The sequence below is a fragment of the Anomaloglossus baeobatrachus genome, chromosome 3 (genome assembly GCF_048569485.1).
Source record: "Anomaloglossus baeobatrachus isolate aAnoBae1 chromosome 3, aAnoBae1.hap1, whole genome shotgun sequence".
Classification (NCBI taxonomy): Eukaryota; Metazoa; Chordata; class Amphibia; order Anura; family Aromobatidae; genus Anomaloglossus; species Anomaloglossus baeobatrachus.
The window spans coordinates 392,004,941-392,029,793 of NC_134355.1; the positions used below are offsets into that span (position 1 = coordinate 392,004,941).

At 44.9% G+C, this 24,853-nt stretch overlaps 1 protein-coding gene across 5 annotated transcripts in view; it reads right to left on the reverse strand.

The window, feature by feature from the left end:
• Positions 1-16,389: 16,389 nt before the first annotated feature.
• FAM135A (family with sequence similarity 135 member A) overlaps positions 16,390-24,853 on the reverse strand; it is a 189,833-nt gene continuing 181,369 nt past the window's right edge. For all 5 annotated transcript variants that reach the window (XM_075340243.1, XM_075340242.1, XM_075340241.1 and 2 more), the window contains one exon: positions 16,390-23,855. In XM_075340243.1, the coding sequence (XP_075196358.1) occupies positions 23,650-23,855 (206 nt within the window). In that variant the 3' untranslated portion in view covers positions 16,390-23,649. The remainder of the gene's footprint in view (positions 23,856-24,853) is intronic.

The window sequence follows — 24,853 nt, forward strand, 5'->3', positions numbered from 1 at the left end:
AAAATAAATAAATATATAAAAAATTCGCGCAAACGAATACGTCGATATCTGTTCCCTAATATCAGTGGACCAAAAAACAGTCAACAAAGAAAAGAGTCAATTCGCAAAATACTGCAATACCATTTTCAACTCCTATAAAACCCATTGGGGTTCTGCGTGGTGGAAGTACGACGAAGAATTTAGAAGATGCTTGGCATTCCAACCGTTGGGAAGTTAAGGCCACCGATTCGTGGCTTATGATGGCGCAAAAGTCCCACCAGTCGTTTCCAGGCCCACCAAACTTTTCCTCTCACCACGCTACACCTGGAGCTGCAAATGTCCGTAGACCAGGTCGCTGTTGGCTTTTCAATGAAGGCCATCGCAGGTTTCAAGGACTCAGCAAATACAAGCACGAATGCTCATCGTGCGGAGGCAATCACACCTCCTCCAAATGCGATAAGCAACTAGACAGGCGTCACACTAAAAATGCACCACCAAGTCCCAAAGACTCCAGTGAACGTGCACGTGGTGGAGCCATTGCTAGAACGTTACCCCAATAAGGCTGCGGCCAACGCTATTAGGGACGGTTTCAACCACGGTTTCTTTATCCCCCTTTATGTTCTCCTCAGAACTAACCTTCGCCCCCAACCTCAAATCGGCCCGGGACCTCCCACAGGTCCTGGCGAACAAACTACTGAAGGAAGTGGCGTTAGGCCGACTAGCAGGCCCATTTATAGATTTACCATTCTTAAACCCTCGCGTTTCACCCCTAGGGATAGTGCCTAAGAAAGAAAAGGGTGAATTTCGCCTCATACACTACTTGTCCTTCCCGGCTGGGCGGTCAGTCAATGACGGCATCCCCACAGAGGACTCAGCAGTTTCCTACGCATTTTTGACAAAGCGGTCGCACTGGTGCGAAAAGCAGGGTAAGGAGCACTAATGGCAAAATCGGACATAGCATCTGCTTTTCACCCGCTACTAGTGCACCCCGATTGTCCCACCTGCTAGGGCGCTATTTCAACAAAAAATTCTGTTACCACATGTGAATTACCATGGGTTGCTCCATATCCTGCTCACACTTCGAGCTCTTCAGCTCTTTCCTGGAATGGGTGGTTAAGGACGTGGCAAAGAATAAATTGGTCACCCATTATTTGGATGATTTCTTGTTCGTTTTCCCACACCAACTCTAAAGCATGCTCAACCGCGTTAAAATCTGTCCAGGTCATAGCGGACAAGTTTGGTTTCCGCTGTTGGCCAAAAAAAAAACAAAAACAGTTGGCCCTGTGACCTGCCTTTTCATTTGAGAATCGAAATAGACTCAATTATCATGATGTTTCGGCTACCACTCGAAAAGGTTGAAAAAAACACATCGCTCATTGACGGGTTCTGCGCGGTTCGTAAGGTAACCCTGGCGCAAATGCAATCTCTATTAGGCTTGCTCGCCTTCGCCTTTAGAGTCATGCCCATGGGAAGGGGCTTTTCCCTGAGGCTCTGCCTGGCCACTAGGAGCATAACTGCCTCCCATCAAAGGATTTGCATCACCAGCGCTCTACGTGAGGAGCTCGGTGTATGGAGGTCCTTCATAGCTACTTACAATGGGCGTTCATGTTTCCAGGAACAGGAAGTTTCCAGCGCTGATATATCTATTTTCGGATGCTGCCGGGTCCACCGGATTCGGCCTTTACCTTGGTCCCAATTGGTGCGCTAATCGCTGGCCCAACACATGGCACCTGTCTGGGTGGACAAAAAAAAAAAAAAAAAACTTTACTCGAGCTGTTCCCTATAATAGTAGCTACAAGTCTTTGGGCAGAAAAGTTGGCGAACAATCGGACCCGCTTCAGGACTGACTACATAAGTGTCGTCCACGCCGTTAACCACCTCGCATCTTCCTCACCACCGGTGATCAGCTTGCTACGATACTTAGTTCTTAAGTGCCTTGAACATAATATCTGGGTCAGGGCCATCCACATACCGGGGATTGATAATACTATCGCTGATGCCTTATTGCATTTGATTTTCAGAAGTTTCGAGCATTGCACCCAGAATCTGACAACAATGGCCAAAAGTGTCCACAGTCCCTCTGGACGGTCCCTGTGGACAGTTGATTCCGCTGGTTAAGGCATCCCATCAACGTGGCATTTGTATGGTAAGGCTGGGGACGAATGATTTCAATATAGTTCAACCGCTGCCTAGCCAGGTGTCCGCGGTTTTTCTTAGCAATTCCGTTGCTCGAGACATAACGCATCTACATACCAGTGGCTTGCCGGGCACAGTAGCGTAGTTGCGGGTTGCAGGAATAGCCTCTCACTTTCAGGTTCGTGGATGGACCGATGTCACCAAGGCCTTTCTGTTCAAACAGGCCGTTAAAGGCTGAAAGCGCTGGTGCACGGAGAACAGGAAGGCCAATTCATTCGCCATCCTTTCCGGCATAATAAACCAGCTAGGTGACGTTTGCACCAATGACAGCGAGGTTCTCTTGTTCTCGGCCGCCTTCTCGCTAGCATTCTTCGGAGCTTTGATGGTCAGCGAATTAGTTAGCAGGTCCCTAGGTCGCACCGGTGGTCTGTTACGCGACAATGTTATAGTTTGCAATGGTGGAGTACGGGTTCGCATAAGGCGCTCCAAAACAGATCAGCTCGGTAGAGGAGTTTGGTTCCCTATTTTCCCGTTTTCAGGTATCCTATGTCCCATCCTTACCTTGCAGCGACACTTAGAGTCTTGGGTTCCCAACAAATTCTTCTTGGAGCACGCAGAGTGATCCCGCTCATGGCGACACAACTTTCGGCATTGCTCAAAATGTCTATTTCCTACCTGGACCTACAACCAGGAGATTATGGCATGCACTCCTTCCGCATCGACATGACAACCGAGGCAGCAAGGGCCAGCTTCATACCTATCCGTGCAGTCCTGTAGTTCCCTGTCACCAGTTGTCCACTGTTTGGCACGTTTATATATTACACAAAAAAAAAAAAAAAAAAAAAATTGTTAACCGAAATGATATACATATATTTATTTATCTAAGCACCTTCAAACCTAAAGAAACATTAATACAATGATGTTTACTGACACGATGATGGAAAATGTTTTGCATACAAGAGAAGTAACCGTTTTTCTTTTAGATCTGTCGAGACCTAGCATCTGGATCCTAGGTCACTCACACATATTCTGGGCAGCACGGCGGACTGAGTCGAGACCGGGTGGAAGCGTGCTGGGAGTTTGTGACCTCAAGTTTCACTGGAGAAGAGTTCGGGGCCTGGCCTGGGCCCAGGTCCTGCCCGTGGTAGTGAGCATATCCAGAGTAGCCACTGGCCGACTGGTGCTGGTCATTCACGGGTGGAAATGACCTAGTAAATGTGAGGATCCAGGATCTGCTTGCGGTCATGCAAGTGGTCCTAGATAAGTTCAGCAGCTTCTTTCCTAGATAAGTTCAGCAGCTTCTTTCCTAGATAAGTTCAGCAGCTTCTTTCCTAGATAAGTTCAGCAGCTTCTTTCCTAGATAAGTTCAGCAGCTTCTTTAGCAACGTAGTGGGGGTACGGTCCAGTATATTACCGAGATTGAGTTGTACAGGGGCAAGGAACATAGCAGCTGTGGAAAGGTCAAGGCAACAAGTTAATATGCAGATCGCCAAATTTATAGCGTCAGGAAGAGGGATAGTGCCTGGACACGAGATGCTGGAATCAGAGGTCAGCCGTTTGGTGCTAGAGGATGGTTTTAGCCTTAATGATATAGGCCTAGACAATTTCCTGTCGGACAGTAAGGACGGGGTTGAGCGGGCCATAAGGGCCCTGTGTGGGGGTCGCAGCTCAGGCTTGGGCCTTCGCCACTCCGTGGCCGGTGGAAGAGGGATTTGGTGAGAGCCAACCTGCCACGGACGGCCGTAGGCATCGGGCCTCCTCCCTCAGGTTTAAGGCGGATTTGTGCCTGTGGTTAAAGCTGTGGCCAAAATAACAAGCAACCCCCTTTTATATCAACATTGAATGGTGTTACGTGGATACCTTCAATAAAGTACAAAAGAAAGATATTCCATGTGTGGTCTCATTCATTGCGCGGTGGGGAGGGGGAACCGGTTGGTGGGTCTCGGCAGTCTGCAGGGCACTGCGGCCGATGCCGCTGCCCCTGACTGCTGAGCCCCTCGCTACGTCCCCCATGGTCACCTCTCCCTCCTTCCCATTGTGCAATGCCCCCCGCTGACCCCCCCTTTCCCTGCTGGGACCTCCTCCAGGGCACATAAACAGCTGCCGGAGTCCCTCCTTCCTCTTACCACATCTGCCCTCAGGGTGAGCATCGCCCGCCCTCCCTCCCTTAAGAAGGTTCTGTTACAAGTTCGGAAGTCAAAGCTGGTGGAAGAGGGATTTGGAGAACCTACCTGCCACGGACGGCCGTAGGCATCGGGCCTCCTCCCTCAGGTTTAAGGCGGTTTTGTGCCTACGGAAAAAGGTTATGGTTCAATTTCAAAGTCACAGCCGGTGGAAGAGGGATTTGGTGAGAGCCAACCTGCCACGGACGGCCGTAGGCATCGGGCCTCCTCCCTCAGGTTTAAGGCGGATTTGTGCCTGTGGTTAAAGCTGTGGCTAAAATAACAAGCAACCCCCTTTTATATCAACATTGAATGGTGTTACGTGGATACCTTCAATAAAGTACAAAAGAAAGATATTCCATGTGTGGTCTCATTCATTGCGCGGTGGGGAGGGGGAACCGGTTGGTGGGTCTCGGCAGTCTGCTATATACAGTTAGGTCCAGAAATATTTGGACAGTGACACAATTTTCGCGAGTTGGGCTCTGCATGCCACCACATTGGATTTGAAATGAAACCTCTACAACAGAATTCAAGTGCAGATTGTAACGTTTAATTTGAAGGTTTGAACAAAAATATCTGATAGAAATTGTAGGAATTGTACACATTTCTTTACAAACACTCCACATTTTAGGAGGTCAAAAGTAATTGGACAAATAAACCAAACCCCAAAAAAAATTTTTAGTCTCAATATTTTGTTACGAATCCTTTGGAGGCAATCACTGCCTTAAGTCTGGAACCCATGGACATCACCAAACGCTGGGTTTCCTCCTTCTTAATGCTTTGCCAGGCCTTTACAGCCGCAGCCTTCAGGTCTTGCTTGTTTGTGGGTCTTTCCGTCTTAAGTCTGGATTTGAGCAAGTGAAATGCATGCTCAATTGGGTTAAGATCTGATGATTGACTTGGCCATTGCAGAATGTTCCACTTTTTTGCACTCATGAACTAATGGGTAGCTTTGGCTGTATGCTTGGGGTCATTGTCCATCTGTACTATGAAGCACCGTCCGATCAACTTTGCGGCATTTGGCTGAATCTGGGCTGAAAGTATATCCCGGTACCCTTCAGAATTCATCCGGCTACTCTTGTCTGCTGTTATGTCATCAATAAACACAAGTGACCCAGTGCCATTGAAAGCCATGCATGCCCATGCCATCACGTCGCCTCCACCATGTTTTACAGAGGATGTGGTGTGCCTTGGATCATGTGCCGTTCCCTTTCTTCTCCAAACTTTTTTCTTCCCATCATTCTGGTACAGGTTGATCTTGGTCTCATCTGTCCATAGAATACTTTTCCAGAACTGAGCTGGCTTCATGAGGTGTTTTTCAGCAAATTTAACTCTGGCCTGTCTATTTTTGGAATTGATGAATGGTTTGCATCTAGATGTGAACCCTTTGTATTTACTTTCATGGAGTCTTCTCTTTACTGTTGACTTAGAGACAGATACACCTACTTCACTGAGAGTGTTCTGGACTTCAGTTGATGTTGTGAACGGGTTCTTCTTCACCAAAGAAAGTATGCGGCGATCATCCACCACTGTTGTCATCTGTGGACGCCCAGGCCTTTTTGAGTTCCCAAGCTCACCAGTCAATTCCTTTTTCCTCAGAATGTACCCGACTGTTGATTTTGCTACTCCAAGCATGTCTGCTATCTCTCTGATGGATTTTTTCTTTTTTTTTTAGCCTCAGGATGTTCTGCTTCACCTCAATTGAGAGTTCCTTAGACCGCATGTTGTCTGGTCACAGCAACAGCTTCCAAATGCAAAACCACACACCTGTAATCAACCCCAGACCTTTTAACTACTTCATTGATTACAGGTTAACGAGGGAGACGCCTTCAGAGTTAATTGCAGCCCTTAGAGTCCCTTGTCCAATTACTTTTGGTCCCTTGAAAAAGAGGAGGCTATGCATTACAGAGCTATGATTCCTAAACCCTTTCTCCGATTTGGATGTGAAAACTCTCATATTGCAGCTGGGAGTGTGCACTTTCAGCCCATATTATATATATAATTGTATTTCTGAACATGTTTTTGTAAACAGCTAAAATAACAAAACTTGTGTCACTGTCCAAATATTTCTGGACCTAACTGTATACCCTGCTCTGCGCTGTGTGCTATATATACCCTGCTCTGCACTGCGTGCTATATACACCTGGCTCTACACTGCGTGCTATATACACCCTGCAATGTGCTGTGTACTATATATACCCCTATATGCTATATATACCCTGCTCTTCAAAAGCAGCATTTGGACAATGATGGTAGATTCGTCAGCATCGGATTCCAGTTATGAATATTGTGATTTTTGTGACAGGCCTAGGTCCTATAGTTATTTTCGACATTGTGATAAAGTAGCAAACATAACACATTTACTTACGGTACATCACTTTGCGGTCTGTGTATCAGCCCCAAAATAATATTGGCCAGATGGACAAAGTTGGAGATGGCATGTCTCATATATATAGACAGCTAAAATGATAATAGGAAATATGGCATTAATATCTCCCACCTGAGACCCCAAGGGAGGCAGAAATTCTTAAAATCAGGAATCTCCTAATTTTTGGCACCAGAGCCACATCCCGTTTTCCTGCTTCCAGCTGAGATCACCAAGAGAAGGTACGTTTGCATGGCTTTTACCTGCTAAATGCCAAATGTGTCCTACAATCATTGTTCAATGCTGAGAAATACAGCTTGCTGTAGGACTGCACCATTTTCAAACGGAGCGTTCCACTCCTTAAATCACCATTCCTGTGACCACAGGTCTAGTACATATCCATTTTATTTTATTGCATTGTATACAGTGTGTCCACCCGTATCCTGCCCACTGCCATTAACTTGAGAACGGCGGCAGCTATAGGCATAGAAGTGGTGTCTAGGTATAGTAAAGTAGCCATGCACTACGCAATAAAACCACCTATAGCGCCACCTGGTGGAAAACAACAGAGTTAGCATTTTTATCTCGAAAACGGACACCTTGCATACAGAAATGCTCTGATATGAAACCCATGACCCCCCCCAAAACATTGAATGCTGGTCACGCATATGACGCTCATTTAACTTTGATGCTCAAAGCGGCCACCGTCAGCTGCAATGCACATCTGGACTCTGGACAGCATACTGTATCTTGCTGCACGTTGTGCAATATGGAAGGTGACACATTTGCACAAGCATCTGTGATACATCGTTGTAGGTCCTGCAATGTTGGTGGAGGGGTCGCATACACCTGCTGTTTGATGTGACCTCACAGAAAGAAGTCCAATGGGGTCAGATCAGGTGAGCGTGGAGGCCACTCCATGCAGCCACCATACCCAATGACTTGTAGGAAGGTCTCCATGAGGTATCGCTTCACGTCTGCAGCCTTGTGAGTTTTACAGGTTCTAATCATAGCATTTCTGTATGCAAGGTGTCGATTCGTATTGAATTGATGATGCCCTACAACTTTGTAATTCACTTTTTTTCTCTATCTCGTTCCGTTTTCGAGATAAAAATGCTAACTCTGTTATTTTCCACCAGGTGGTGCTATAGGTGGTTTCATTGCGTAGCACATGGCTACTTTACTATACCTAGACACCACTTCTATGCCTATAGCTGCCGCCGTTCTCAAGTTAATGGTGGTGGACAGGATATGGGTGGAGACACTGTATATTGTATTGTTTTGTCACTTTTGTGATATATCATTTTTATAAACCCTGCCTACTTTTTGGATTAAATATGTAAAATGTAATAGCTTTGTTCCTCTTGCTCTACAATTCTCACCCCTGTGAGGAGAGGCCCCGACTTTACCAGTAACAGGGAATCCAATCGGCCTGTATAATAATTGGTGGAGGTAGCTAGTTTTTGTTTGGTTATTGCAGAGCTTGGCAGTGACCATAGCATAGTAATGTATGTATATGATAGATATTTTAATGACATGGTTAAAAAAAAACAACTATTATTCTATGATATCAATGACCATGATCATAGACTTTACTTCTAGCACTTGTCTGTCAGTTTATGTTGTAGAATTCCCCTTCATATTAAAGGAGCTATCCAGAAAATATTTAATACTTGCACTAACATCTTTCAGCTGATATAAGAGGCTGCAGGGGCCCGGAAGCTGTACAGCTCTGCACATTCTGAAGTCTGTACGGACAGATGACACTTCAGAGGGTTTTTTAGTTTTTTTTTCTATTTTTAGTACATCATTAAAGGGGCAGTCGTCATTCCTGAACTGCTGTTAACAGCATTTAGACATCTGTTTTACAGCAGACGTGCGTCAGAAGAAGACTGGAAAGGTTTCTTGACATTTATCCAAGAGATTTCTAGATCTGCTCTGTGACCTGTAGAAAAGGTATTCAGTAAAGTGAACGTGAGCTGTGATCCATTGCGAATGATGGATACTTATATAATTATATATATATATATATATACATACATATATAATTAGATGATACTGTTTATTGTAATACTGTCTGTGAGGAGAATGAGATCACTACTGAGAAGTGATGGCTACAGAAACAGACAGTTTATTAATATTCGGCTTAGTGGCCAGAGTACAAACTGGAAGATTCTGGGATATTTTTATGAAAGTAATAATATTTTAGATTAAATCTGTGAATTTGCGCGTGTAGTGTGGGTGAATTAATATACTCACCTACTGACGCTCTCTCCGGGATCAAGCCCTGTTCTGCTCTTCTTCTCTGTGATGTCACCACAATTCAGACTAGCTGGAGCACACTTGAGCCGTAAAGGCCGCTTTACACACTGCAATATGGTGACCAATATCGCTAGCGTGCGTACCCGCTCCCATCGGTTGTGCGACACGGGCAAATTGATGCCCGTGGTGCACATCGCACGGACCCGTCACACTACTTACCTGCCTAGCGACGTCGCTGTGACCGGCAAACCGCCTCCTTTCTAAGGGGGCGGTTCGTTCGGCGTCACAGCAGCGTCACTGAACCGCCGCCCAATAGAAGCGGAGGGGCAGAGATGAGCGGGACGTAACATCCCGCCCACCTCCTTCCTTCCTCATTGTGGGCGGACGCAGGTAAGGAGAGGTTCCTCGTTCCTGTGGTGTCACACAGAGCGATGTGTGCTGCCATAGGAACGACGAACAACATCGTACCTGCAACAGCAGTGATAATCGAGAATAGGGGGTGATGTCACAGATAAGCGATTTTGAAAGTTTTTTCGACAATTCAAAATCGCTCATAGGGGTCACACGCAACGACATCGCTAAAGCAGCCGAATGTGCGTCACAAATTCCATGACCCCAACGAGATCGCTTGAGCGATGTCGCAGCGTGTAAAGCGGCCTTTAGTCTCTTTTACAATGTAAGCCTATGGTGTCGCGTTCTGATGCTCCATCGACTTATATAGTAAAAGCCACTTCTGGGTCATGCAGAGCGCTGTGTGACCTGGAGAGTCGACAGAGCAGTGACCACACTGAGAAGCGGAGCAGAACGGCGCTGGATACTGGAGAAGATGGCAGTACGTAAGTATATTAATACACTCACACTACACCATCATACACATTTAATAAGGGAAAAAAAAGTATAGCTCAAATAATGATATGAAGAATGCTGAAAAACATTGAGAATATTTAAAGAGGTTTTTCAATAAAGGCCACACTGGAGGCATTCCATAGCAGTGTCCAAAAGGAAGGGAGAGAGAAGCGGCTCCCGACTGGCTGCAAGGATCGCATTACATAATAATGACACGTGTGCCCCAGGAGATTCATATTGCTTAAGGTTGAAAGTAGACTTATGTCCATCAAGTTCAACCCATGACCTAACCTAACATGTTGATCCAGAGGAAGGCAAAAAAAATGTGGAAGACAGTAAACTCCACATTAGGGGAAAAACGTCCTTCCTGACTCCACATACAGCAATCATAGTAGTTCCCTGGATCAACGCCCAATCACAGAATCTAGTTAACATAACCAGTAATATTATATTTTTCCAGAAAGGCATCCAGGCCTTTCAAAGTTTAGTAATTACCCATTATATTATGTGGCTAGAGTTCCATAGTCTCACTGCTCTTACTTTAAAAAATCTGCATCTGTGATTATGACTAAACCTCTTGTCCTTTCACCGTAGTGGATGGCCCCTTGTCCCCATTGCAGGCCTAGGTGTGGAAAGATCATTAGAGAGAGCTCTGTATTGTCCCCTTATATATTTGTACATAGTAATAGGCTTAGGGGCGATCCTTCATTTTTCCAAACTGAATGACCAAGTTTAATAACCTGTCTTTGTACTGAACTGCACCCATTACTTTAATAACCTTGATTGCTCTTCTCTGCACCCGCTCTAGTTCAGTTATGTCCTTCTTATTCACTGAAGACCAAAATTGTACACAGTATTCTAAGTGTAGTCACACTATTGTCTTTTATATGGTCAATGTATAAACTATGTTTTTCTCATGAGCATCTATGCCTCTTTTCATGCATCCCATTATCTTATTATCCTTGGCAGCAGCTGCCTGACACTGGTCAGTAAAGTTGACTTTGCCGTCCACCCATATACCCAAGTCTTATTCAGTGACAGTATTAGGCCCCTTCACACGTCCGTGAAACACGTGCGTGTTTGGCCCGTTTCCATATGTACCGGAGACACGGCCAAACGTGCACCAATGTTAATCTATGTTTGAGGTCACACGTGCGTTATTTCATAATGTCCGTGTGACCGTGTCCATGATCCGTATGTGTTTCCGTTTTGCACGGAAGCATGTCCGTTTTCTGCACGGAACACGCACACGCGGACACCATGAAAGTCAATGGTTATGTGCGCACAATACGTGACACGGATGCATCTCTGTACGCTCCGTGTACGTTTTGTGCTTTTTTTCTAGCGATGTCGGTCATTCTTTCTTTTCCTGTCTATGTCTGTCAATCTCCCTCAGTCCGTCAGTCGGTTTCTCTGTCTGTCTGTTGGTCTCTCTCTGTCTTGTCTGTCCCTCTCTCGCTGTCTGTCGGTCAGTCTCCCCCCTCTCTCATACTTACCGTTCCCTGATCACCGGCGTGGCACTGCACGGCTGTTCTCTAAACTCCGGCGGCTTTTCCTCTTTTGAAAATGCCTGCCGCTCATTAAACAATCTCGTATTCCCTGCTTTCCCCGCCCACCGGCGCCTATAATTGGTTGTGGTTAGACACGCCCCCACGCTGATTGGTTGCAGTGAGACAGCTGTCAATCACAGCCGCCGGGGGACGGGACTATACTGTGCAGTTAAAAAAAATAATTAAAAAAAAAAAACGACGTGCGGTCCCGCCCCATTTTGATACCAGCCAGGGTAAAGTCACACGGCTGAAGGCTGGTATTCTCAGGATGGGGAGCTCCACGTTATGGGGAGCCCCCCAGCCTAACAATATCAGCCAGCAGCCGCCCAGAATGGCCGCATACAATAGATGCGACTGTTCTGGCACTCTATCCGGCTCTTCCCGATTGGCCCTGGTGGGTTGGCAATCCGGGTAATAAGGAGTTAATGGCAGCCCATAGCTGCCAATAAGTCCTAGATTAATCATGTCAGGCGTCTCCCCGAGATACCTTCCATGATTAACCTGTAAGTTATAGTAAATAACACACCCGAACAATCCTTTATTGGAAATAAAAAACACTAACAAAGCTTCTGCTACTCCTGTCACCTTCATGCAGCAGAGCTGGATGCGACGCTTGAGGTCCGTGAATTACGCCAGACATGGAGGGGTTTTTGGGGCTTCATAAAGTGTTGAACGAGGGTATTTGTTAGTGGTTTTTATTTCCAATAAAGGATTGTTCGGGTGTGTGTTTATTTACTGTAACTTACAGGTTAATCATGGAAGGTATCTCGGGGAGACGCCTGACATGATTAATCTAGGACTTATTGGCAGCTATGGGCTGCCATTAACTCCTTATTACCCCGATTGGCCCTGGTGCGTTGGCAATCGGGAAGAGCCGGGTAGAGTCCCAGAACAGGCGCATCTATTGTATGCGGCCATTCTGGGCAGCTGCTGGCTGATATTGTTAGGCTGGGAGGCTCCCCATAACGTGGAGCTCCCTATCCTGAGAATACCAGCCTTCAGCCGTGTGACTTTACCCTGGCTGGTATCAAAATGGGGCGGGACCGCACGTCGTTTTTTTTCAATTATTTATTTTTTTAACTGCACAGTATAGTCCCACCCCCCGGCGGCTGTGATTGGTTGCAGTGAAACAGCTGTCAATCAGCGTGGGGGCATGTCTAACTGCAACCAATCATAGGCGTCGGTGGGCGGGGAAAGCAGGGAATACGAGAATGTTTAATGAGCGGCCGGCTTTTTCAAAAGAGGAAAAGCCGCCGGAGTTTAGAGAACAGCCGTGCAGCGCCGCGCTGGTGATCGGGGAACGGTGAGTATGAGAGAGGGGTACTCCATTCAGTCGCTCTGGGGATTAGCGGTCACCGGTGAATCCTTCACGGGTGACCGCTAATCAGGACGCGACACCCAGACACAGCCGTGGTATGACAATGAAGTCGGGTGAAGTTCACCCGAATTCATTCTCTACGCGCGACTCTGTCTGCTGTCAGCGGGTATGTATCTACGACATTGTGCATCACAAACACGCATAAATTCACACGGACAACACATACACGTCAGTTATTTCTCTCACGCATAAACGGACAAGCAACACGCACACACGGCTAGCATACGGCATTCACACAGATGGCACACGGACACAAAAAAGGACACAAAAACGGAAACCGGACCCGAAAAACAGACGTAACAAACGTGCGTGTTTTTTCACGGACGTCTGAAGGGGGCCTTACACAGTGTTTTTTTATACGTTTTATTTCTTCTGCCCAAGTTAATGACCCTACATTTATCTTCAGTTGCCATTTTTCAGCCAAAGCCTCCAGCTTACACTAATCCCTCTCCAATATTAAATTATCATCCTCTGTATTAATTACCTTGCATATTTTAATATCATATGCAAATATTGAAATTCTACTCTCAATGCCCCCTACAAGGTCATTAATAAATGTTAAAAAGAAGAGGGCCCAATAATGATCCCTGTGGCACCCCACTGTAACCACCCTTTGTTTCCTATCTCTGAGCCAGTTCTTAACCCAGTTAGACAAATTTGCCCCTATTCCCATTAATCTCGTTTTATGTATTAACCTTTTGTGTGGCGCTCCATCAAACGTCTTTGAAATATCCATATAGACAACACCAACTGCATTTTCCTGGTCCAGTCTGGAACTTACCTCCTCAAAGAAGCTGATCAGATTAGTTTGACAGGACCGATCCCTCATAAACCCATGTTGATACTGGGTCATGAGGTTATTCTTCTTGAGGTACTCCAAGATGGCATCTCTTAGAAAACCCTTTGTCATGATTTGCCTCCCTATCCACATGGCTAGGGGGCGGAGCCTTCTCTCGGGCCTCACTTCCGGCCCCTGGATGCCTTAAAAGCTGACACTTCCAGTGAACCAGCGCCGGCTATAAGCTTAGCTCTGCTTTGCCTGTGATTGCTGGTCCTGTGAGTGATATCCTGATCTGTCTCTTCCTGTGCCCCAGTCTGTGTTCCGTCCCCTGGTCGTCCCTCCTGTCCCGTGTCCCCCCTCCTATTCCCCACTCTGTTGCTTCCTCCGGTACTGACCTTAGCCTGACTTTGACTTCGCTTCTGCTTGCTCCTCCGGTCCTGCATCTGCCCGTACGGTGTTTGACCCAGCCTGTCTGACTATTCCTCACAAACCCTGCAGTTCTGCCTCTCAGCTGTGCTGATTAGGCAGTGCATGAGAACGCTGTGCATGTCCTTCCTGGTTCTTATTGCTCTGTGTAGTGTCGTCTGCTGCAGAGCTCTGGCTCCCCCTGGTGGCAGCATTACACCCTTGATGATTTTACCCACAGTAGAGGTTAAGATGTTGTCCCCTTTTTGAATATTGGCACTACATTTGCTATTCAAAAGTCCTGCGGTACCAGTCCTGCGGTTCCTATCATTATGGAATATGTGAAGATTAAAAATGGTCTATCACTGTACTTAAAGGAAACCTGTCAGGTGCCCTGGGGACCCAGAAACACGAGCAGTTCTGGGTGCATATTTATAATTCCTGCCTAACAGTCCCTGCATATACTATCATACATAAACGGATCTTTAGAAAAAATATTTCTAAAGACAGTTTATGATATGCTAATAAGGGCTGTGACTAGTTGCAGGGGTGTTATTTCCCCCGACTACTCTGCCCACTTAGCATGTTATCACATCCCTGCTATACAATGCCCAACGTCACTGCATGGCCGTGAGTACCTCTCGATATTCAGCACGTCAGACACCGGGTGGAGGCTCACTGCATATGTTCAGAAGTCACCGCACTTCCGGTAACTGCTCGTGGTTCTGGGTGCTCAGGGGACCTGACAGGTTCCCTTTAATTCCTGCACTACTCGAGGGTGTATGCCATCCAGGCCTGGGGATCTTCTTTAGCGATTTTGAGGCTGCGCCGTAATGCCTGCCGGGTTAAGTACATGACATATAATGAAAAATGTATGGCCTCCCTGATCTTATCTGTAATGGGATTTTCATGTATAGATACTGTAGAGAAAAAGGAGTTTAGCAGATTGGCCTCTCCCTCAACCTCCACCACCATTTCACCCAGACTATATTTGAGGGGACCAACACTATCATTTTTGGAGTTTCCTACTGTTTATGTAGTTGAAGAATAATTTTGGATTATTTTTATTTCTCTAGCAAATGAGTCTCACTCTCAATCTTTGCTGCCTTGATTTGTGTTTTTTACAGACTTTATTTTCTATAAAGTATTTAATGCCTCCTCACTATCCTCTTGCTTTAATTCTCTACGTCTTCTTTTTGTCATTTATTGCACCCCTTACAGCTCTATTTAGATATAGTGGTTTCCTCCTATTTCCAACTTCTTTATTCCCATATGGTATATATTGTGCACAGGTGCTATTCAGGATGCTTATAAAAGTGTCCCATTTACTTTTATTTCTCACAACACTGTCCCATTTTATGTCACTAAGTTCATCTCATACACTTTGGAAATTTGCCTTCCTGAAATTTAGTGTCCTTGTGGCTCCTCTACTATACATCTTATTAAAAGATACATGAAAACATTATTTTGTGATCACCATTAACCAAGTGACCCCTAACCCGTATATTTGATTTGAGGTCCGGCCTATTGGTTAACATTCTGTTAACCTCACCTACCGTATCCTCAGCTATCCCTTGTAGACTGTGAGCCCTCACGGGCAGGGACCTCTATCCTCCTGTACCTGTCTGTGTCTTGTATTGTTTATGATTATTGTACTTGTCCCTATTTTGTATACCCCTTTCACATGTAAAGCGCCATGGAATTGATGGCGCTATAATAATTATTAATAATAATAATAATTTAGCAGTACCCCCTTCTAGTTGGGTCCTGAACCAGTTGTGATAGGTAAGTGTCCTTCATTGTTGTCAAAAACCTGTTTCCTTTGCTAGACTTGCAGGTTTTTGTTCCCTAACTTATATCCGGATAGTTGACGTCCCCCACGATAATGACTTCCCCGGATTCACTGCTTGATCTCTTTGCTTTAGAAGGATATTTTCTTCCGTTTCCTTTATATTTGAAGAATTAAACAAAGCCCTATCAGTATTTTATTATTCTTTCTCCCACCCCTTATCTCCACCCATAAGGACTCTATATTTTCACTAACCTCACGTAGGATGGATTTTAGGGACAATTTTACAAATAAACACACCTCCCCTTTGCTTATTTGTACAATCATCCCTGAACAGACTACCAGGCCAGTCATAGCTCTCGTCCAGCCAGGTCTCTGTTATCCCCACCATAACATCATTTTCTCCCAACAATATTAATTGTAATTCCTCCATCCTGCTGACACCTCAGGAATGGTGCCCGCTGCGGAGATGAGACCAGGTGAAAGCATGGTATAAAGGGGGAAACATGGTCATTGAGAAGGCTTGTCTGAGTGGTGGACAACAGTTTTAACATAAAAACTTGAATTAAACAATAGGACATTTTTACATCCATTTAAGACCACTACTTGGGTGGGACTTCTTTGCTGCAGTTGATGTTATGTGATCTGAAAAACTGAACTTAGTCCGTCAAATTCTTCATTTACATTATATTTGCTACACAAATTTTAGATATGGTAATAAAAACAATAACGCAGATAAAAAAAAGAGTGAAATATTTTATTGGGATGATCAAATCTCTAGTAGCATGTTAAAACGAATAATGATTTCACTTTTTTGATCACAGTAAACCATAAAAGGATTACGCTCAATTTAAAAAAAAAAAAATCAGCTTCAAAATGTTTTTTTTTTCTTGAAAAAAAAGAAAACATAGAAATGCAATTAAATAACAAAACAATGTTAAACACAAAGTAGACAATGGCAAAATGTCCACCGCTCCCAAATGAGAAATGTGCTAGAATCTGCAGCTTTCTAGATGGTATACCTCGCCCCCCCCCCCCCTTTCCCCGTTGTGAGACTGCATACAGAAAAAGTAAAGGAGTCTAACACCCAATGTTACACATTTGTAATTGCAGCATCTTTCTATTGTTCATATTCTTTATTGTTAAAGCCTTTGGCAAATGGTTGAAAATATTCTAGAGGTGGAATCTTCCTTGTGCCTTCGGGTCCGTGCAGGATGTGATCAAATCATTTCATGTTGATTTGATATGCGCACATTTCAATTGTGAGTAGGGTGTAAAAAAATACTTAAAAAATGGTCAAAAAGCAGCAGTTTAAAGGGAGGTAATGGGTGTATGGGTGTATCTATTAAAAGCATGTTGGGGAACAGAACAATACTTCTAAACATGCATGAATTTTATTACACATTTTCATATTTAGACAAAAAGTCCCATAATTACAATTCCTAAGTACACAGCTCCCATCCTCAGTGCATTAATTCCCAAAACACTAGCATGAAAATATTGTTCTCCAATGCTATTAAGCACCAATAGTAAGTCAACAGACCGATAACATTCTTCAATATGAAAAAAAGACATTTTATCCAAGTCACCAAACAAGGTATTTTTTGTTCTGCACATTCCTAGTATTTACAATGCCACAGGAGTCATACAACTGGTTCCGGACAAGCCCATAAGAGTATTGCGGTAATGTTCATCTTCTGAATGGTATAGAGGAGGTATGGGCTGTCTCATGGTGCTGATGGTCGACAAGGCAGGAATCGGAAGGAAAAAAAATGTCTAAAGTTCCAGTACTGAAAGGGTATGTGATGTCTACACACTCTTCAAAGGAGGCAGTTATTAAGGGCTTCTGGCTGGCCTTTAAATACCAAAAACTAATGAGGAAACAAAAGTCACCCAATGATAAACCCCCAAAAAGGAGCAACATATCTTAGAAGTCAGGGCTATAACCATGATCACTTCTGAGTGTCACTGATCACAGAGGGTGCAGGAACCAGCGCTTCCAGTTTCAGGTTCAAAAATACATCATTAAATTTCACTTGTAAAAACCATTATAATGGCATCTCAGCGTAGAAGTGTATATAATATATGTACCAAAAGGCCAACTGCATGACAACAACAACACACAGCGGGCTGTAGTGGATAGAAAGGAAATATGCACTGGCATTAAAGATTGGAAATGAATGGCCAGGTCCACAACATCTCGGGAATGATTCAGGAAAGGCTGGCAGCACCACATTACCTGTATAATGATTGTATAACCACATTATCGTTACTATGGCCAACACCACCCATGTTACTACTGTACTCAGCCGCTACATCTCACACCACTACTGAGCGATGCACAGAAGTATCAAAGGTTATAGTCCAAGATTGTAAAGGTTTACTTGAAAACAAAATCTCCTATTGTTTAGTAAAGTAATCACTAATGCAGTATAAAACTGACATTTAGGTGTTTTTACAATGCAAGTCTCTTAAAGGGAACCTGACAGGTCCTCCATGCCCTCCAAACCATCAGCAAGTGTACATTCATATATAAATCTCCTCCTGTCTACTGCCCTGTCTACTGTATAGGGTAATGGTCCTCCATGCCCTCCAAACCACCCGCAAGTGTATATTCATATATATATCTCCTCCTGTCTACTGCCCTGTCTACTGTATAGGGTAATGGTCCTCCATGCCCTCCAAACCACCAGCAAGTGTACATTCATATATAAATCTCCTCCTGTTTACTGTATAGGGTAATAGTCCTCAATGCCCTCCAAACCACCCGCAAGTGTACTTTCATATATAAATCTCCTCCTGTCTACTGCCCTGTCTACTGTATAGGATAAAGGTCCTCCATGCCCTCCAAACCACCAGCAAGTGTATATTCATATATAAATCTCCTCCTGTCTACTGTATAGGGTAATGGTCCTCCATGCCCTCCAAACCACCAGCAAGTGTACATTCATATATAAATCTCCTCCTGTTTACTGTATAGGGTAATAGTCCTCCATGCCCTCCAAACCACCCGCAAGTGTACTTTCATATATAAATCTCCTCCTGTCTACTGCCCTGTCTACTGTATAGGGTAATGGTCCTCCATGCCCTCCAAACCACCAGCAAGTGTACATTCATATATAAATCTCCTCCTGTTTACTGTATAGGGTAATAGTCCTCCATGCCCTCCAAACCACCCGCAAGTGTACTTTCATATATAAATCTCCTCCTGTCTACTGCCTTGTCTACTGTATAGGGTAATGGTCCTCCATGCCCTCCAAACCACCAGCAAGTGTACATTCATATATAAATCTCCTCCTGTCTACTGCCCTGTCTACTGTATAGGGTAAAGGTCCTCCATGCCCTCCAAACCACCAGCAAGTGTATATTCATATATAAATCTCCTCCTGTCTACTGCCTTGTCTACTGTATAGGGTAATGGTCCTCCATGCCCTCCAAACCACCAGCAAGTGTGCATTCATATATAAATCTCCTCCTGTCTACGGTAATTCATTAACGTGTGTATACTGACATTTAATTTAAAAATATCTTCCAGACTAGTCGATGGGGTGTTGGTTTTCCCAAGACTAGTCTTACCACTCACCATATTGTAATGAGTTCTATAGTAGAAAGGGTTTGTTAAGCAAGGTATTTATAAATGAATGTATACATGCTGGTGGTTTGGAGGGCATGGGACACCTGTCAGGTTTCCTTTAAAGGGATTTGCAGGCAAAACATATTTATAAAGTAGCTTCAAATGCTAATTTATATAACTAATATAGGTATAATAGGCCGTGTGCCCTCGATCCCAGCAGCTTGGCTTCCTGTAAGTGACACATGATAGTTTTGCAGTGGGTAAGGGGTCTGGCTGCCTACTTCAATAGCTAAACCAGCCCCCTCCTCTGTGATTACAGCAGCTGTAGCCTAGGAGGAGCAGTAGCCAACCCCTTCACACAATGCCCCAGCCACATGAGACCACCAGAGAATCTGGGCACCGCATCAAATAGTTACATAACCTTCTATTTAAAGCCAATTTATAAATAAATATATATTTTTGGAAAACCACTGTTATCTCACCAACTACAAGAGACCCTGCTAAAGCTAAATTCTGCTACAGACAAGGCTAAAAAAATCAGTGCCAAAAAGCGGCAGCTGTAACATGCTGATTTCAGCAGTTGCACTAGAATACTACAACAGCAATACCATCAAAATATTGTTTCTGCCGCTTACATTAGAAGTCACAGTGTTGCAGCGGGTGGGTGTGCCACTGCTCACAGAGTCTTTTTCAGGCAGATTCCATCCAAAATCCAACTAAAAAGTGCAGCATAAAATGAATATAGTGCACATCAAAATCAAAGCGACATTGCGGTGCACATGTTCTGTCATACTTGGGGCGGCTTCTATACGGAGTATACCAGGGAAGCAGCTTCAGTAATACTTGGCAGTAAAACCTGCGTCTAATAGATACCGTGTGTGCATGGCTTTTGGTGGGGTATGGTTTTAATGCAAATTACTTGTAATTAATGTGCGATCTACAGTCTAAGTAGAGTCTAAATACAGATGAAGGGGTTGTCTCATGTTCATTCATTTTTTAAAACCGTAAAAGTGCTTATATAAACAAGCAACTTTGCAATTTAGTTCTTATTAAAAATTCTATCCCTTCTCAAGAATGTAGATATTTTTAATTCTACAGTTTTCAGCTTGTTGTCTAGGTTACCGGCCACCTTGGAGAGGTCAGTCTCCTAGACAAGGTGTGCGTGCTTGCAAGTTGTTTCCTATAGAGCTTGGAAGCTTCGCTCGGAAGCTGGCCAGATCTATAGCGCTACTCACATGCTGTAGACTGCTAGCAGCAGTATAGAGCACAGTTCAGACCAGTAGCATGACCGTGGATCTGCTCTTAACCATCAATCACACACCTCCCAGAGTGCAGGAAACTAGGAAGCAGATAACAGGGGCGCTAAAGATGAGCACACTGTCCCCAGAAAGCAGGAAACTGGGAGGCAGTTAGCGGGGGTGCTAAAGATGAGCACACCGCCTACAGAAAGCAGGAAACTGGGAGGCAGATAACAGGGGCGCTAAAGATGAGCACACTGTCCCCAGAAAGCAGGAAACTGGGAGGCAGATAGCGGGGGTGCTAAAGATGAGCACACTGTCCCCAGAAAGCAGGAAACTGGGAGGCAGATAACAGGGGCGCTAAAGATGAGCACACTGTCCCCAGAAAGCAGGAAACTGGGAGGCAGATAGCGGGGGTGCTAAAGATGAGCACACTGTCCCCAGAAAGCAGGAAACTGGGAGGCAGATAACAGGGGCGCTAAAGATGAGCACACTGTCCCCAGAAAGCAGGAAACTGGGAGGCAGATAGCGGGGGTGCTAAAGATGAGCACACTGTCCCCAGAAAGCAGGAAACTGGGAGGCAGATAACAGGGGCGCTAAAGATGAGCACACTGTCCCCAGAAAGCAGGAAACTGGGAGGCAGATAGCGGGGGTGCTAAAGATGAGCACACCGCCCCCAGAAAGCAGGAAACTGGGAGGCAGATAACAGGGGCGCTAAAGATGAGCACACTGTCCCCAGAAAGCAGGAAACTGGGAGGCAGATAACGGGGGCGCTACAGATGAGCACACTGTCCCCAGAAAGCAGGAAACTGGGAGGCAGATAGCGAGGGTGCTAAAGATGAGCACACTGTCCCCAGAAAGCAGGAAACTAGGAGGCAGATAACAGGGGCGCTAAAGATGAGCACACTGTCCCCAGAAAGCAGGAAACTGGGAGGCAGATAGCGAGGGTGCTAAAGATGAGCACACTGTCCCCAGAAAGCAGGAAACTAGGAGGCAGATAACAGGGGCGCTAAAGATGAGCACACTGTCCCCAGAAAGCAGGAAACTGGGAGGCAGATAGCGGGGGTGCTAAAGATGAGCACACTGTCCCCAGAAAGCAGGAAACTAGGAGGCAGATAACAGGGGCGCTAAAGATGAGCACACTGTCCCCAGAAAGCAGGAAACTGGGAGGCAGATAGCGGGGGAACTAAAGACAGGCACACCGCCTTCAGAAAGCAGGAAACTGGGAGGCACATAATGGGGGAGCTACAGATAAGCACACCGCCCCCAGAAAGCAGGAAACTGGGAGGCAGATAACGGGGGCGCTACAGATGAGCACACCGTCCCCAGAAAGCAGGAAACTGGGAGGCCGATAACGGGGGCGCTACAGATGAGCACACCGTCCCCAGAAAGCAGGAAACTGGGAGGCCGATAACTGGGGCACTACAGATGAGCACACCGTCCCCAGAAAGCAGGAAACTGGGAGGCAGATAACAGGGGCACTAAAGATGAGCACACTGTCCACAGAAAGCAGGAAACTGGGAGGCAGATAATGGGGGCGCTACAGATGACCACACCGCCCCCAGAAAGCAGGAAACTGGGAGGCAGATGACAGGGGCGCTACAGATGACCACACCGCCCCCAGAAAGCAGGAAACTGGGAGGCCGATAATGGGGGAACTAAAGATGAGCACACAGCCCTCAGAAAGCAAGAAACTGGGAGGCAGATAACAAGGGCGCTACGGATGAGCACACCTCCTTGTATCACTACAGATGAGCACACCCCCTTGTATCACCACAGATGAGCACACCCCTTGTATCACTATGGATGAGCACAACCCCATGTATCGCATTATATTCTGTTCATCATTATAATGGTAGTATTAGGTGCTGCCAAGCCTTGTCTCCAATTCATAGCTGTTCACAATCATCACTATATCATTTACAGTCGACAAAATGAGGCAAATAAGTCTGTGATGTAAAATAATCACTGAAGCAGTTTGAATTACTCTAACAAAAACAGACAACCCTCCTATTTCTCTAACAAAAAGTGACAACTCTCCTCCCATGTCTTTTTAAGTAAACACATATTCTTCAGGAAAAAAATAAAGTCTGGATCACCTTTCTTAAAACGCCACATTATGCCGATGCTGTTATTTGTACTAGAAATTTCCGAATTAACTGACAACTGGGTGTTACCAGTTGGGGGTGTGTTGGTGCTTCTCTTGGTACTGTCCAATCATATTAGGGACACACCCCTGTGACAAGGAAAACGAGGAACAGCACAATGCAGAGTTATGAGAAAAAGTGCTGTAGAACTGGTACTTTAAGCAGGGCAATCATATATACTGACACTGACATGTCAGGAGTTACTACAGATTGGCTTTAGAAAGGTAGCTCCTGTCTGAAATGTCGTCACTGTAGGGGGTTTTCAGTAGAGCATGTCCCCAGGCAAATGGTATGAAGACCCATGCAAGGGTCATCGTTACCAGTCCTTAAAGCCTTATTTACAGAGCAAGCAAGTACTTTGGTACATAACGGACAGCTCCACACTGATCAAGCTGAACAGTATTTACCGTGGCTCAGACAATGGGCTTCATCCACCAGTGCTGTATCACATAATCAACGCATCCAGAAGCTATCTACAGAAAATCAATGTGTGGACAATAAGGAAAGACATCATTTAAGACCAGAACCTTTCGAACCAGTATTCAATGACCGGAGGAGGAAACGATGTATAACATTATATGTTATGACCAGGTCAGGCCAGCTGACCTCAGCCATCTTGTTAGCAAACTTGTCAGGTTCTTTAAGCAACTTTCTAACTAAACTGCTAGAAACGGTACACCAAGAAAATGGTGCGGACTAAATTGCATGAAGAATCCATAAAAACCAGGGCTTAAGAAGATTTACAAATTTTGTTATAATCAATGAAAAAAAGGAATTAAACCCCAGGAATCTGAGAAGGTGGCAAGTTTTTCCATAAATATAAATAACAAATCTACACGGTATCTGTACTCACAAATTGGATGATATAAATTATTTTCCAGTAAAAGGGAAAAAAATTAGGAAAACAAAAACAAATGAAAACCAAAAACATATAAATACAGCTCAAAATACAATGGCAGCTAACACTTTATTACCACATCGTTTGAGATTTCTTGTCAATGAGGTATTACATAGATGTCTGGCAATATCCTCTCTCTCTACTGGAAATATCTCAGACCAGCAACCAGAAAGAATTTCTCCAGAAACACTTCAGAGTCCAGAACCGCAATGTGGGCCGCTCGTCCGATAAGAGAGTTTGCTGTGTTAGGTAACGCGTGAATGACGTCGTATCGCACAAGATTGCAGTCTTTATTCTGCAGAATGGGTGAGAGGAGGTTTTGGATCATTTCAGCATACACTGGGCCTGGAAAACACAAACACAGGACAGAGAAGTCCAAACCTGCTGCAAAGTTGACACCAATCTTGTCTGGAGTCATTTTGAAGAATACTTCAGACATCACACAATGACAGCTTTACATAGTGGCAAAAGATGTGAATATGTGCTGCACGACCAGTTTGGGGCTAAGCTCGGAATATTGCACTTGCCCATCACTTTTTTCTTTTGTATATGGTATACCCCCTGGTATTATACTCATCCTCTGGCGTTTTCATGCTTTTTCAGGGCTGTTTCGATTCCTCAGCAGCATCTTGACGCATTGATGCATACACTACTATAGTGGGTTCCTTATTTGATGTCCCGTGTACAAGAATTTTCCAAGCAATAAAGGAAAAATTGTTCATTGAGCTGGACCATCCCATTTTCTCATTTAATAATCGGGCCTTTGTCCAGGCTCTGAACAGAAGGTGGATGACGATAATGGTGAGCTGGATTTACTGCTACTACTATATAGCACCATCTTGTACCCAAAGCTTCTGACATGCCAGAAGTCAGAAATTACATCACAAGCTCCCAATGCATTGTATGAGAGCAGATACGAGGCTCTCCTAGACTTGTATGGACTTGTGACATCCGGTGAGCCCTGGCAAACACTAGAGCTGCCGCCAGGTCACAAATCGTAAAAGCACAATAGGAGTGGCAGTGATAACAGTTGAAGGCGGTGACAGGTGAGTATGAGACAGGGGTCAAGAGACTTAGATTTAAAGCACCACTCCAGTGGTGCAATAAAAAAATGTTGAAGTGGTGCTTTAAAGCTAGGCCCACACAATATTTGTGGCCATTGTCGGGTACATATGCACAGGAGGCATGTGTCCACCATTGGGACCTATTCTAAAGAAACGTATACTGCATGGTATACATGTTTGGGCATTGTGTCTCTGTGTAGGAAAAAGTAGTCTGCTGCAATACAGTAAGCAAATTTACACCTGTCAGACAGAGGCCAAAAAACCCCCACACTTTTGGTC